This window comes from Zonotrichia albicollis, chromosome Z, assembly GCF_047830755.1.
Source record: "Zonotrichia albicollis isolate bZonAlb1 chromosome Z, bZonAlb1.hap1, whole genome shotgun sequence".
NCBI classification, from domain to species: domain Eukaryota; kingdom Metazoa; phylum Chordata; class Aves; order Passeriformes; family Passerellidae; genus Zonotrichia; species Zonotrichia albicollis.
In genome coordinates this window covers 44,001,264-44,015,561 of record NC_133860.1, presented here as the reverse complement: position 1 = coordinate 44,015,561, position 14,298 = coordinate 44,001,264, and the positions used below count along the sequence as shown (strand labels likewise).

Here is a 14,298-nt window from a genome sequence, read left to right as displayed (position 1 = left end):
GTGGTGTTGACATGTTTCTTGTCTTTGTGTATGTACGTATTTTTAAGTTCTCTCTTTCTCTTAGTCATGATTACCTAGTCTCTGGGGTTTCTTCTTTTTCTGAAGATCAGTGATTATTTGAATGCCAGATAAACCCCAGTCTCTCTTTAGTAATTGGAAGATAAATGTGGAAGGATACTTTTATCTTGTGGTGTGAAACGTTACCATGATGTACCATGACATGGCTTCTCTTTGTTGTTCTCATTCCTGTACTCCCCAGGAGAATGAGAAAGCACCTCATTTTCGGTAGCTACACAGTCACAGATGATGCCAAATAAATTTACATCAAACTGAGTCCACCATGAGGTCTTTTCCAAAATTGTTGCAGTTCAACAAGAGTTTGTAGCTTGTCTGCAGTACTCATGGACCCTTCCTGGCCATCACTGCCATTCATCTTGGTTGGAGGGGACAGAGTATGGTGGGAAGCTGAGCCCTCAGTTCAGTTTTTTACTCTATAAATGTTCAACTTCCTCTGCTGCTGTTGAGGGAGGCTGTAACATCAGGCTTTCTGCCTTTGTAGTGGTTTGCTGCTGCAATGGCCTCTGTACTGTGATTGCAGTAGTCAATGGTGATGGCATGAAAGCAGGTAAAGCCTGGAGCAACAAAATGCAAGGGGTGCTCACCCCCAGGAGAAGCAGAGGTCCTGTGGGATTTCCTCCACCTGCAGACAGCAATCCCCTTTTGCAGGCCCTTATTCATCTCCAAAGTCCAAGGGTTTCTTTCTAGCTTCTTATAACTGTAAGAAATTATGTACTTTGCTTGAATTGGGCTGAGCATGGTGAAATAGGGAACAATTATGACTAGATGAGGGAAGTCAAGTGCTGCAAATCTTATAATTCTGCATATGTGTACATCAAGGTTTTCTAAGCTTTGTGGTAGAGTAACTGATGCTACTTAAAATATATTAAAATGATTGTGCAAAGGAGACCAGATCAAGCTTCACTCCCAGTCATTTACTTGTAGCTGCATAGCAAATTTGTGGTTTTGCATAGGTGTAACAGGGGCCAGGCCTACCTGGTATGTGGTGTTTGGCTTGCTGTTTCCAGATGCCACATGAAAGCTCCTTTCTTCAACACAGCTCAACAAATTCAATTATCTTATGAGGTATTATGTCAGATTCCATGGGAACATGATGGTTCCTCAGATCTTTTCAGTCTATAAAAAATGGGGGATCTATCTTGTGGCATCCTAGACTGGTAGACTAGTCATTCTTGATTTCTAGTGTTCTGAGGGTGGGACGAAATTTTAGCTTTTCATTGTTCCCAATGTCTTGGTTTGAAAAGGAAAGCAGGAGCCTCCCTTGGGATGGAAAATGTAAACTCCTCCCCCCTGAATTATTGTAATTTTGAAATTAAAGGGCTCTCAGGCAAGGGTACGGGAGTAGGAATAACAGTTCTCTATTAGGAAAAACATAAAAATAAAAATGCAGTAATACATAACAACACTGACAGAATCAGAATATTACCAGGGTATTGGTAGCAGTCTGATTAGATGGTGGCTGCAGTCCTCCTGGAGTGACAGATGTGGTTCTGTTGAATCAATGAGCCTATAGAAAGGGAGTACAATTCCTCTGAAGGTCCAGTGGCAGTGCAGATGGGCCTGGTCTTCCTCTGGGAATCCAGTGGGAAAAAGGCTGCTTTGGTGTTCCAAGTCTCAGATTATATCCAGGTAGGAATGGTTGGCTCCTCCCCATGGGCGGAGCATCTCACAATGGGATTATGCAGTTTTATCAGCCACGCAGTGACACTCAATGGCCCATTAACAGAAGATATTTCACAGAGGGAGGATTGGTTGCGGAAGAGATAAACAGCCCCACCTGGTTTTAACAGGTGGCCCAATTAACAGGAGATAACTGCTCCAACTCTAAGACATGGCAATAGAATACACACCCCTGGCCAATCCTGCATTTGCAACTCAAGACACCCAGGATGTGGCAAAAAAGAGGTGTCAAGGGGTCTCTGATTAACAGCTACAGTGACATCCAGCTATGCCCAACAATGAAACAAGACTCCTATGATGCTTTCTAAAGCATCTCTAAGCACATAAGCATTGCCCATGTCCTTAATTCAGCAAGCAGTTTTTGACTGCTGCCTGCTGTTGTAATCACTATTCATCTTCCATAGATGTGACTAGTCTGCACTAGCACGTACCATCCTCTGTTTTGCTGTGTGTGCCTTCTTTGACACCATCTCCCACAGCACACTCCTGGAAGAGCTGGCAGTCCTCAACTTGGACAGGAGCAGTCTTTGCTAAGAACTGGCTGGATGGCCAGGCCCAGAGAGTGGTGGTGAACAGTACTGCATCCAGCTGGGCTCTAGTGGTGTCCCACAGGGATCAGTGTTAGGGCCCAGTTCTATTTAGTATTTTTATTCATGAACTTGATGAGGGGATTGAGTTTACCGTGATCAAATTTGCAGATGATACCAAGCTGGAAGTGAGTGTCAATCAGTTGGAGGGTAGCAGGGCACTGGAGAGGGACTTGGACAGGCTGGATTGATGGGCAGAAGCCAAGAATATGAGGTTTAACAAGACCAAATTCTGGGTCTTGCACTTTGGCTACAACAGCCTCAGGCAGAGCTCCAGGCTGGGGACAAAGTGGCTGGCAGTGGTCAGGCAGAAAGGAATCTGAGGATACTGACTGACAGCAGCTGAGCATGAGCCTGCAGTGCCCAGGTGGCCAAGAAGGCCAATGGCATCCTGGCCTGTGCCAGCAATGGTGTGGCAGCAGGAGCAGGGCAGGGATTGTCCCCCTGTACTCAGCACTGGTGAGGACGCACCTCAAATCCTGTGCCCAGTTCTTGGGCCCTCAGTTTAAGAAGGACATTGAGGTGCTGGAGCATGTCCAGAGAAGGGCAACAAGATTGGTGAAGGGTCCGGAGGTCAAGCCCTGTGGGGAGCATCTGAGGGAGCTGAGGTTGTTTAGCCTGGAGAAGAGGAGGCTCAGAGGGGACCCCGTCCTGTAGTAAACCCCTCAGGTTTAGCCAGGGGCCCTTGGAGAATAGAATGCTGACACAGCAGCAAAGAAGTTTCCTGTCTCCAGGGACATCTGCCTTGTACCCTATCCCTACAGCCATGTAAGGCAATATTGTGTTAACCCTACTATTGGTCACTCATGGTCACTCTAACCCCTTTGCCATTGGTCAGGATTGGATCCGGGCCAAGGGTATAAAAGTAGCATATTGTACCCCTACTAACTCGGAAGAAGAAGAGCTGAGACCCTTCACGGACCCTCCAATAAAGCCATACTCGTGGAACACGGACCCTCCAATAAAGCCATACTCGTGGAACAGCCGGCGTCTTCTGCTTCTCCTCTCTCTACCGTCTGCTGGAGCCTTAGGCCAAGGGAAAAGCTACCTAGCAAGCAAAGCTGAAATCATAAGAGCTGCCTAATCACTAAGAGCTGAATATTCCCTGCTTGCTAGGGCTGTCCCGCAGCCTTGGTCTGAGAGCGAGCTGGCTTCTGGCACCCAGTCCCCTTGGGGACGGAGCTCTGGAGCTGTAACAGCTTGCATAGGATAAGACCAAGCAAGGCTCATTTACCGTCCCTCTCTACAGCTCCCAGAAGGAGGGTTTAGCCAGGTGGGAGCTGGGCTCTTTTCCCAGGCATCCAGTCACAGGGCAAGAGGATGGAGTCCTAAAGTGCATCAGGGGAGGTTTAGGTTGGACATTAAAAGGTATATCTTCACAGAAAGGGTGACTGGGCATTAGAATTCCCGGGGAGGTAGTGGAGTCACTTTCCCTGCAGATTGGTCCATCACCTGTGCTTGTGAATCACACAGGAAAGATAACTGAAATATCTGGAGCTTATGCCCTAATACAAACAAAGCTAAACATATGTAACAATGCCTATATGCACTGGAGTTGCATCCTCTGTACCTGTTAAGGTCCAGAAATTAATTTTGATTGAATTTTTACAAATCTCATGTTATTTTGCCGCTGCTCACCTATGTTACTTTCTGTCACAGTTTGACGCTGGCGCAATGCCGGTGCCCTCTGAAAATTACACTCCCCATGGTGTCTGCTGTGAGATGTGACCAGGAATAAGCAAAGCAGGCCCCCACTTAGAAATAAAGAAAACTTTATTAACCAAACTACAACCACATGTAAAAAGAGACACACAGGAAAAATGAAAACCTTCCAAAAACATTTTCTCCTCCCCCCACCAAATTCCAATACAACCATCCCTCAGATCACCAACTCTCGGTCCATCACCACCCTTTAGATAATCAATTCTCAGTTCATCAAGAGGAGAGGAATCCTTCTTGTGCCATAGGCTTCCCCAGGAAACACCGTTGAAACCTCGTGTGCTTCCCTGTCACTTGTGGCACCGCCTGGAGAACATCTGCCATTGTGACCTCTTCCTTCCATGCCCAGTGCTCTCACCACTGCACATGGACTAGGGCTGCTTCTAGGGTCCTTTTAAGCACAGTCTCACCTTTGGGACACCTGTCCCCCCCAAATTTCACCCCCTGGGGCCAAGGGGTCTCAACATTGAACCCTCTTGCTCTGAGCCATTGCCTCCTCCTGGATGCAGTCTCTTGTCACAGGAAACATGGTTCTGTCCATGGCTATAACAAGAAAAGTCCAGCTAAGGCCACTCCATCATCTCTTCCCACCTAAGAATCTTCTCTGCTCTTCCACCATCTTTCACTTGCCCAGACCTTCACACGTGCACATTTCCTTCTTCCATTTCATCTCTATCTCTCTTCTAGGAAAGGTTAATGTTCTGCAAAGTTTTCATTGTCCAAAAAAGGGTTAAAAGCTCGGGCTCTGCCCGCCCGGAGACTCCCACAGCAGCCGGACCCCTTCTCGTTGCACATCCCCCCCCCCCCCCCCCCTCACCGCTGGACGCCTTCTCGCTGCACACCCTCCCGCTTCTCGGCTGTGCTGCCGGCACATGTTACCAAGTTCCAAGGTAGCAGGCACAGGCTGTACTCTCTCTCTCTCTCTCTCTCCCTCTCTCTCTCCTGCGGGGCTGCCTGTCGCCTCCTGGTGCTTCTCCCACCCTTCCATGCCAGGGACTCTTCACCTCCCATCTCTGTCCCAGGCCCGGCCTACCTCACCCGGCCGCATGGCTGCCCAGCGGCGGCAGATGGACCAGGGAGAGATCCGAACTCTCTCCTCACTGGAACTCAAGAGAGCTTCCCCCGGAGTGCTCTGCTTTTAACCCCTGTGTTCTCAGAGGTGTATCCAATGTCCCCAGTGGTCACACCAGGTGCCAATATTCAAATCTGAACACCTATTGGTGTGACCACAGCATATCCCAGAAAACTTACTTCCTCTCAAACCATGACACTTTCCTAACAGCTGAAGGTAAACCGAACCACCAAGTCAATTAAATACTTAATATGAACCCTCCTCGAGAGTGCAAGTCAGCATTCCCAGGCGGAATTTACAGTTTCCAAAGATGAAATTATATCAGGAGTTACCCTGTGTAAGGATCAGAACAGGCTTGAAAATTTCTTTGCCCAAATCACTTAAAGGAGAAATGGTCAAGATTTGCAATAAACAAGATATATTGAAAGCTGAATTTTGTCATGTGCTAGTCACTGGAGCTCTAATTCTAAGATTATTTCTGTGCCTGGGGCATTTTCAATTTCGAATGGGTAGAATGGACTTGAGTTCATCAGAAAGGTTTAAGAGTAGCATGATTCAGTACTATGCAATTGCTAGCTGAGTTCAGTGACAACTTTGATTTCTGTGGGGACACTGATGCAGAGCAGGTGGCACAGTTTTTTACCACATTTAGCATCTAAAGTTACTTTTGAATTAATGGTTTGTCACTAATTTTTGACCTATACTTAATTCTCCATGATTTTATTGTGAAAGAGTCACTATCACAAGTTCAGGTTGTCAGCAGTATAGCAGTAGCTTCTCTTCTACAGTTGAAAAGCCTTTTCCTCATCTCTTCCTATCATTAAATTTCTAGAAAGGTAAATTTAACTCTACTGTCCACAGATGTGTTCAAATATTCAGATATACTTTGCAGGACCGAATAGTAGTTTCTACTGACCCAGAAACCTCAGGAATTGTAGTTTAAAATGACTCAGGAACCTCAGCAAAAGTGGATGCTGTTCAGCAGACCACATCTTGCATCCTTTTAAATTAGTGGTGCAACTCCCTTTTGTAACTGTTGACTCCAGCTTCCCGAGGAGGCAGGGGAAGAGAGGACACTTGCTAACTTGTGTCCCAGACTGTCTTCCGTCTCAACAGCACAGTGATGGCTGCTCAGGTCAGAAATTCCCTTGTACCAGCCACCCTTCACCCAAAGCTGGCAAGCATCATCATCCTAGTCCTATCATTTAAGGGTGACCAGAGAACTCTGGGATGGGCAGGCAAGCAGCTGGGACAGGCCACTTAGGGAAGGAACAGGTGCTTGACACCAGCACTGTGTGTAGGACACAACATATGACCCAGTCTGAAAGCATCTTGTAACCTTATCTTGGCAAGGTCAGGTGTTACCATAAATAGGGCCCATCTGTGCAAGGCTTCTGGCAACATTTATTTGAGCTGCAAGGGTATAAATATGTAATTCTTTTCTTGTTAATAATGGATAATGACCTTCAATGTTTCGTTGGAACTGTTTTGCCAGTAACACTGGCAGTTATGTATTTACTTGCCTCAGCAGCAGCATATTTGGTGTCTGCCATGGGTTTGAATTGGGATGCTGCTTTTTTCTTTTAAGAGCAGCCAAATTCTTACCAACATACCAAGCAGGTTTTGCATTTGTGTTGGCCTCTGTTTCTTTTGGCTAGTATTGTTGAAGGGTTTCTCCCAGACTTGGGAAAACATGGGAGAGCTGCTCACACTGGCATGTGCAAGTCTGGCAATGCTGTGCCACACACACTACCCCAGTCAGGTATCGTTTGGGCTACTCATCACAGCTCAGTGACTATGCAAGACAATGCATATAGCAATGGGAGATTTTCCCCTGCCTTCAGTAATAAAAAAACCAGAATGAGCAGGGAAATTATTCAAAAACTTGCAAGAAGAAAGATGCAGTACTGTGATTTAGAAATATACTGACAAGGGTAAAACTGCAATAACTTTAATCCTAATCACAGCTGTAGTCAAATGAAAACAGGATGTGAAGGAACATTTCCAGGAGAGGTGCTCCAAAAATATGAGCTAGTGTTACTACTAAGAAAGATTTTGGTATGTCCCCTGCAGGAAGTATTTAGCCAGTCTATTCATGCATAGAAAGGTCTAGACAGCTGTCTGAAACAGGACAGCAAGAACCAGAAATGCTTCAAAAAGCATTGAGAGTACCCTAGCATCCTAGTAAGAAAGTGTTCATTGGGTTGTGAACTTGCATCAAACATCAAATCAAGCACCAGGGAGCAGGGCTGGATGACTCAGAGCTTTTTGTGCTTGTAGAGCACAAAGCTATTTTTTTAATATGCATATACAAAAGCAAATCCACACTCTTCCCTTAGCATCAGAGCTCACATTTAAACAGCAGCAGATCAAAAGAAGCTGTATGACTTCCCTGCCCCTCCTCCTTTTAAATGTGGACAGCTGCATCACAGCAGGCGACGGCGAACACAGCAGAGCACACATGGCTGCAGGCATCTGGACATAAAGGCTTTTGACTACTTGGGGCCCACTTTCACTCCTAGGTGCTGCTTCAAACTTCTTTTTTAAAAGTAATTCAGCCAGCAGGTAAAAAACCAGATTCTGTGTGCAACATGATTTATGCAATGGGGCAAATAATCAAGTCTTCCTGGGGTGGGAAGGAGAAAATCAGGTAAGTTAAGCCAAGTTAGCTGATATTGTGTTGATTTTTCATGCTGTTGCATTTGGTACAGAGCTACTGTATGTGTGTCTTCCTGGGGAAGACAAACAGCACTGAGCTCTGAATTAGCCTGTCTCACAACTTGTCTTACTGTTGACCTTGCTCAAAGCCAGCAGGTAGGCGAGAGCACTAAAGAGGAGAGTACCTTCTTCCCCCCCGCTCCAGCTTCATTTGTTAATACATGTTTTGAGCATCTTGAGATTCAGCTGTACCCACAGCCCTCAAACCACAGGGTGCCCAAGCACTTGGTACCCCAAGCCGCTTGCACCACTGAGATGTGGCTGCAGGGTAGAGACACGGCTAGCCTCCTTGGAAAAGGACAACAAATAAATGTGAGATGATACATAGAAGGAACTCGAAGGGAATCACAGGCAAGATCAAAAAGGGAGTAGCAATGAGGATTGTTGGAGAATTCAGGAGGGTGCAGGTACACATATTGCACATGTAAGGATTTACTAAGTGTGAAAACACTTTGACTAGACCAAACATTAAAACTGGTTGCTGTTGAGGCCATAGTGAAACCTATGGTGGGGAGGAGCAGGACATTAGCTACTGGACCATGGAGAAATACTTAGCTGGGGCCTAAGAGGAAGAAGGTCCCTAGTGTGCAGTTGGTCGAGCTGGTCAAAGTGTCAAAAGTGGCATCTCACTCACAGTGATACCAAGAGGACAGATAAATGTGAGGGCTTGGCTTTTGGTTCATGTCACAAATAATCTGGATCCTCTGCTCTGGATTCTCTGGTCTTGGGTTTGATATCCTTCATCTGGCCCCATGAATCTGATTTGCTGCCTGCAAAGCACTTTGCAAAGAAATCCCCTTCTCTCAAGGGCACAGGGGGATATGAGAGGAGACTGCTGAAAAGGCAGAGAAAGGTTGTACCTACTGGTTTATGCTTTGAACTGCTGTCAGAGAATTCCAGCCCACATGCCTGGAGTAAAACAAAGAGGCAACCTATAATATTCATTAGCAGGCTACTCATAGCTCACAGGAGGATTTTTTTTCTCCTATTGCTATAATAGTTAAGTCTAAATAAATGGGAAGGGGGGCAGTTGTGGGGGAAGTGAAGCCAACTCTGTGAGACAGCAGGGACACAGCAGCTGGCAGCTTGCTGGAGATCAATTAGCATTAGCAGCCTGGTGTATCTACCAGCAGGCTGAGGGAGGGAGGGTGGAGGTGCCCATGGAAACAGGCTCCTTGTGCTGCCAAGAGGCCAACAATAACCAAGGAGAAATGTGTAAAATTGTAGTGTAGTGAAGATCCCAAGAGGTGATGCCTGTAGAGAAGCTCGTACAGGAATTTGGATGCAGGAGTGATTGCAAAACCTTCGGAGCTACAGATCATGTTCTGAAACTGAATAACTGAAATAGTGGTCAGGGAAGGGATACTCCATTCTCTTGTGTCTCAATTAGGAGTGACTATGACCTTTTTAAAATTACTAGTTTTAAGGAAATTGTTCTTAAGAGTGTATGTGGCTTTCTGCCCTTCCTTACGGCTCCCTAACTTCTCCTAGTAATCAGGCAGCATTTAGACCAAGAAAGAGAAAAAAAATTCAGGAGACTTTTCTCAAAAGTTTTCCAGGAAACTCCACTGCTAGGCAAGCCAAAAAATCATCCACTTACCTGGCTGGAGACAGCACTCTCTTGTTGCTCTATGGGATAAACTACAGGAGATGCTGACAAGATGGGGTCAGGGACCTTAGTATCAGGTTTCATAGACATAAAAGAGCAATCAGGCTCTGAGTGTGTTTGCTGGGAATTCTAAGAAAGGTGTCTGGTGTATTTAATGTATGCTTTCCTAGACTTAAAACAAGTTCACAGGTCTGCAGCATGTTCTTACTGGATTTACAGTGGGTTTGTGGTGTGAGTTTCATCACTGCAAAACTACACAGACGCACAACAAAACTTGAAATGCTTATTTAGACCCTGTGGTAAAGCACAGTGAGACAACAGTGCTGCTGCCTTAAAAAACTGCAATTACAGCATGGCTGTTGCTCAGGTCTCCCTGTTTTAAAGGATCTTGCCCCAATGTGAACTCCAAAAAGTTGCTGGCTGCAGCTGACAAGATTCAGTGGGAATGCATGAAGGGATGGATGCTGATGCATCACAACCACAATCAATGCACTATGATTCTTTCCTGCCTTGCCATTTCCTTGTGCTCTTGTGAATAGCTACATTGTTTTACTGATCTGAAGAATGGGGCATGGGACCGTGAAAGGAATTAGGTCAAAAACCCCATGAAACAGTGCCCAGAATATAAAAGGAAAGTGCACTGCAGTATGAGGCTCCTTGGTGTGTGCCAAGGTGATTGCACATTTCTCTAGTGACTAGAAATAGAGCAAAGCAGCACCAGTAAATGCAGAAATTTCCAACATCCTTAGAGTAAAGACACATCTGAACGCATGTTCAAGTGCTTACTCACTAGGCTGAAACTCCTTATGGTTTTAAAAACAGCCTAAAGTTAGGCTTCCTATCTTCCTACTCCATACACAGAAGCTTGAATTTTCCAAATGGGTTGGGAAAAAGAAAAAAACCCAATCAATATATGTTAATCCTCTTAGTGCCTGCAGTTCAGGGTAGCAAAGGCATTCTTTCCTGTGAGAAACCCCTTCAGAAACAACTTGTGTTTGAAATTCTTCCCTTTTCTTCTTACCACCCTTCTAGACCTTTCATTACAGGCAAGCTACTCCTTATGCCTTTGTGTTTTCTCTATCCCATGTCTTGCCTGGCTGATGGTAGAAAGAAAACACATCATATACAGGATGAAGATTTCTAAACCACATGTGCTTTACTTCAGGAAAGAGAGAAAATGGGATGCTTAATTTGCATACAGCAGTCACACCTGCAGCATGATTGAAGTGAAATAATAATAATGGTGAGCACTTCAGTTCACTGACAGAGGAGTGCACACCATTGCATTCCTAGTTCCAGTACTAAGCAGATGCTTTAGCTAGCTTCCTAGCTTCCATTTCCTGCTTAGCCTGTTCTCTCATCTCTCTTTCTCTCTCAATGAGAAGTACTTGTAGTTCTTCCCACTTCTTGAGGTTCTGCTCATATTTTGCAATATCTTCCACTTCACATTCTGGCAGTTTCTGCTTGACAAGTTGGGTGGTCAGGGTTAACAGGCTTTCGGATTCAACCTTGCCAAGTGAATGGAGTTTGGAGTACAGCTCCTGTCAGAAAAAAGAGATTTGGTAGGAGTGTCAAGGAGAAAGCCAGTCAATCACAAAACAATCAGACACAAAATACTTCTCTACAACCAACATATTACTGAATTATTATTATTATTATTAGTAGTAGTAGTAATAGTAGTAGTAGTAGTATTGCTGCTGTTATACAGGCCAGGTTACTGTCACACAGAAGTGTTTCAGCCGTGGTAGTTGCTACCATTTCTTCAAATGCTAACCTCTAGAGCATTCGTCTTTATAGCAACGAAACTGAACCAATGACATTTCATTTTCGTTAACTATTCAAATTCTCTTCCTTTTCCAAGTTCAGTTATCTGGTACTAACAAAGATCAGCTGTTCAGTCAATGACAATAAATATTACTTAGACACCTTGGGTTTGTGTCTTGCCTCAAAACCAACTGCAAGACTTCAGCCACACTGCCTGCATCAGCATCCTTCCCAACAGGTGCACATCACTTCAAATGTTCTCCTTCCAACTGCATACTAAGTAACTCCCATAATTTTTCTTCCCAGCTTACTGTGTCTGAGGTGTGACTACACTTACACAGATTATACAACACTGCTAAAGCAAGTGATATTTTACAGTGATGTTCTACACTGAAACAGAGCAAAGCCTCAGAAAGGAACTCGTTTTCTTTCTTAAGCTTTTACTTATATAGATTTCCTGCGGCATAAAATGCTAATACATGTAAGATGATGAATCATCCAGTGATACTATTTCTGGCTTTCTGTGATCTTTAGTCTGATGGCTCCTTAACATTCTGATTAATTGCCTTGAAAGTACAGATACACAACCAAGGAGAAGATGATACAGCACTGGAAAATTCTTTATGCCTTGTTCAGTCATTAGGTGAAAACACATTTACCCAATCCTTCATTCAAATAAAACACTTTACCCAGTCCAGCACTTGCAAAAATGTTTAAAGTAAGTATGTGTTCTAATGAAAGGTACATCTGTATTTTCTTCATTTGAGTGAAACTTGTTTTGCATTGCAGTACAATGGAATGAAAATGTGAGGATCATTCTCCTCCAAACAAAATGGCAGTTCTAGAGCCATGCAGATATCCGTACTTCCAGTTATCACTGAAAGTTTATGCACTATGCAGCTGATCCACAGTGTTCCTCTTATCCAAGCTCAAAACTGGCAATAATCTGAAAATGCATATCCCCTCAGCTCCTACCTGGAAGCTCTGCCTTGCTCTTAGGCAGGAAACTATTGTGTCCCCTCTCAAGCTCCTCCACTTCTCTCTCCCTCAGCCAACACAACTGCAGGCTTTGTTGTGTTTTACCTTGAATGTCTGCACTGGCCAGAGAGCAGATTAAAGACTTTTTAAAATGCTAGACAGGCAGGTCTGAGTGGCTTGCATATTTGGTTCTCTTTTTTGATTTTATGATAAAGAATGAAGACAAAGCCAATGTCTTCAAAGCCAATGGACTAAAACCAAACTCAATAAAGTATTTAGGTGTATTAGTCTCAGTAGATACACAAGGCATCAGTGAGAAAACTGAACAGACTGTACAGCTTGGGTTTGGGGAAGAAACTTGACAACTATGTTCATAGATTAGATAAGTAACTAGTTTAGATCATTCACACTCTTCCTATTAAACCCTACCAAGGATGTGCTGAAAAAGGGCTGAACTTAAACACAGGAAATTGAAGTACAGAAAGGCAATAAACTGTAAACTAGCAGGTCTTGTTTCCTAAGCCATTACTGGCATCCTGGAATACTTCCTGCTCTTCTCTTGTACATTAGTAATACTGATTTAGGAAAGCAGGCTGTATGTCCCACAGGTACCAAAAGAGCACATTCTTAAATGGTTAAGTCATGATTTTTATAAGCAGTCTCCACAATTCTGCATGCAGACAAGTTAGGGAAGAAGGTGCATTGCTTTTGGAGAAGGTATTCCCAGCATTTATGTGATAAAATGTTTGCTGCCTACTGATCATTGACACAGATGGAAAGAATTGCCTGAAGAACATTACAGTGAGCAGTGAGCCTCAAAATACATCTGAAAACAGGTAATTACAACCCAAATGAATGTCAGAGTCTAGATTACAGCTCTAACAGCTTTTTCTGAAAAGAGCTAAATGTCCTCAGGTCCTCTTTTTTTTAGTGGAAGCAAAGACAAGTATCCATATCTTGTAGACTTCCATGCCTTTTTCAGGAACTTACAAAGTTCCTTTGTTCTGAAAGTTGGTACGAAACACAGAGGCCATTCCATGGAGTACCACGGAGGAGCATGTGTATGTCTGAAGCAAACCCATATGCTTTTGCCTGCATTCTGAGGTGTATGATTTGTGAAGCAGAATTGGGAGTGCAGGAGGCAGAAGCAATTGGATTTGAGGTCAAGGAGAAAGACTGGGGCATCATGGCTAATTAATGCAGGGCTGGACAAAGTGCAAATGAATTTTTCTCAGCACCAGAAGTGCAAACCCTCTGCTGGGGTTACACAGAAGGGACAGATGATCTGTGCTGGGATCACAGCAGCCAGGAATGCACACATCACTAGATTGACTCAGAGCTGCCACCTTCCCTCACACTTGTAGGATTTGTAGTGCACCATGAACTACACCTGTAAGTGTCCCAGGGCACAACTGGGAAGAGCTGCTGTGGCTGGTCTAATGGATTTGACAGAAGAATCTAGGAACTCCTTCAGGCTTGGCTGAAATAGCATTCTAGCCCATGAGCTCATTTTCTCATTCACACAGCCAGAGATTTTGGTTTATTACTGTTGGATGTCTAGATGTCACATGGTGGCTATGTCTTTCTAATATTCAAACTTTCCTGGTCAGATTTTAAACATTGGGACTCATTTTTTGGCCAAAGGTCACTGCCACACCAGGGAATGCCTGAATTGGAATTAATTATGAAATTTGTGGAAAGGTTGAGCTGAGAAGAAAACTGGGTTCTTGGCACTAGTCCCCAGTTTGATATTCAGACCTCATTTTGAGCACTCTGCATTATTTTTTTCAAGGCTAGACAATGGATAGATGATAAGAGACACATAAAAAACTTCTCACTCCCTCCTTCAAAGGACACTTGTGTTCACCTAATTCACTGAATTTCATCCAGGCATTAATTACCATATGCTGATAACCCACTGATTCCTAAACACTTCAATTGAAAAGTTTTAACTGCCTACAATACAAGTTTAATATCTAAAGATTAGTGGCAAAGTTACGCAAGTAAAAATTAAAGCAAGGAAAAGTGTATATGTGTGTGAGCTGAAACCATAGGATATTAGTCTTTTAACTTTTGAAATTTCTTTAGAACAG

At 44.1% G+C, this 14,298-nt stretch overlaps 1 protein-coding gene across 3 annotated transcripts in view; it reads right to left on the bottom strand.

Annotated features, from left to right (window-relative positions):
• Window positions 1-10,596: 10,596 nt before the first annotated feature.
• Window positions 10,597-14,298, bottom strand: part of MRPS27 (mitochondrial ribosomal protein S27) — a 42,441-nt gene continuing 38,739 nt past the window's right edge. For all 3 annotated transcript variants that reach the window (XM_026794302.2, XM_026794303.2, XM_005488284.4), the window contains one exon: window positions 10,597-11,004. In XM_026794302.2, the coding sequence (XP_026650103.1) occupies window positions 10,765-11,004 (240 nt within the window). In that variant the 3' untranslated portion in view covers window positions 10,597-10,764. The remainder of the gene's footprint in view (window positions 11,005-14,298) is intronic.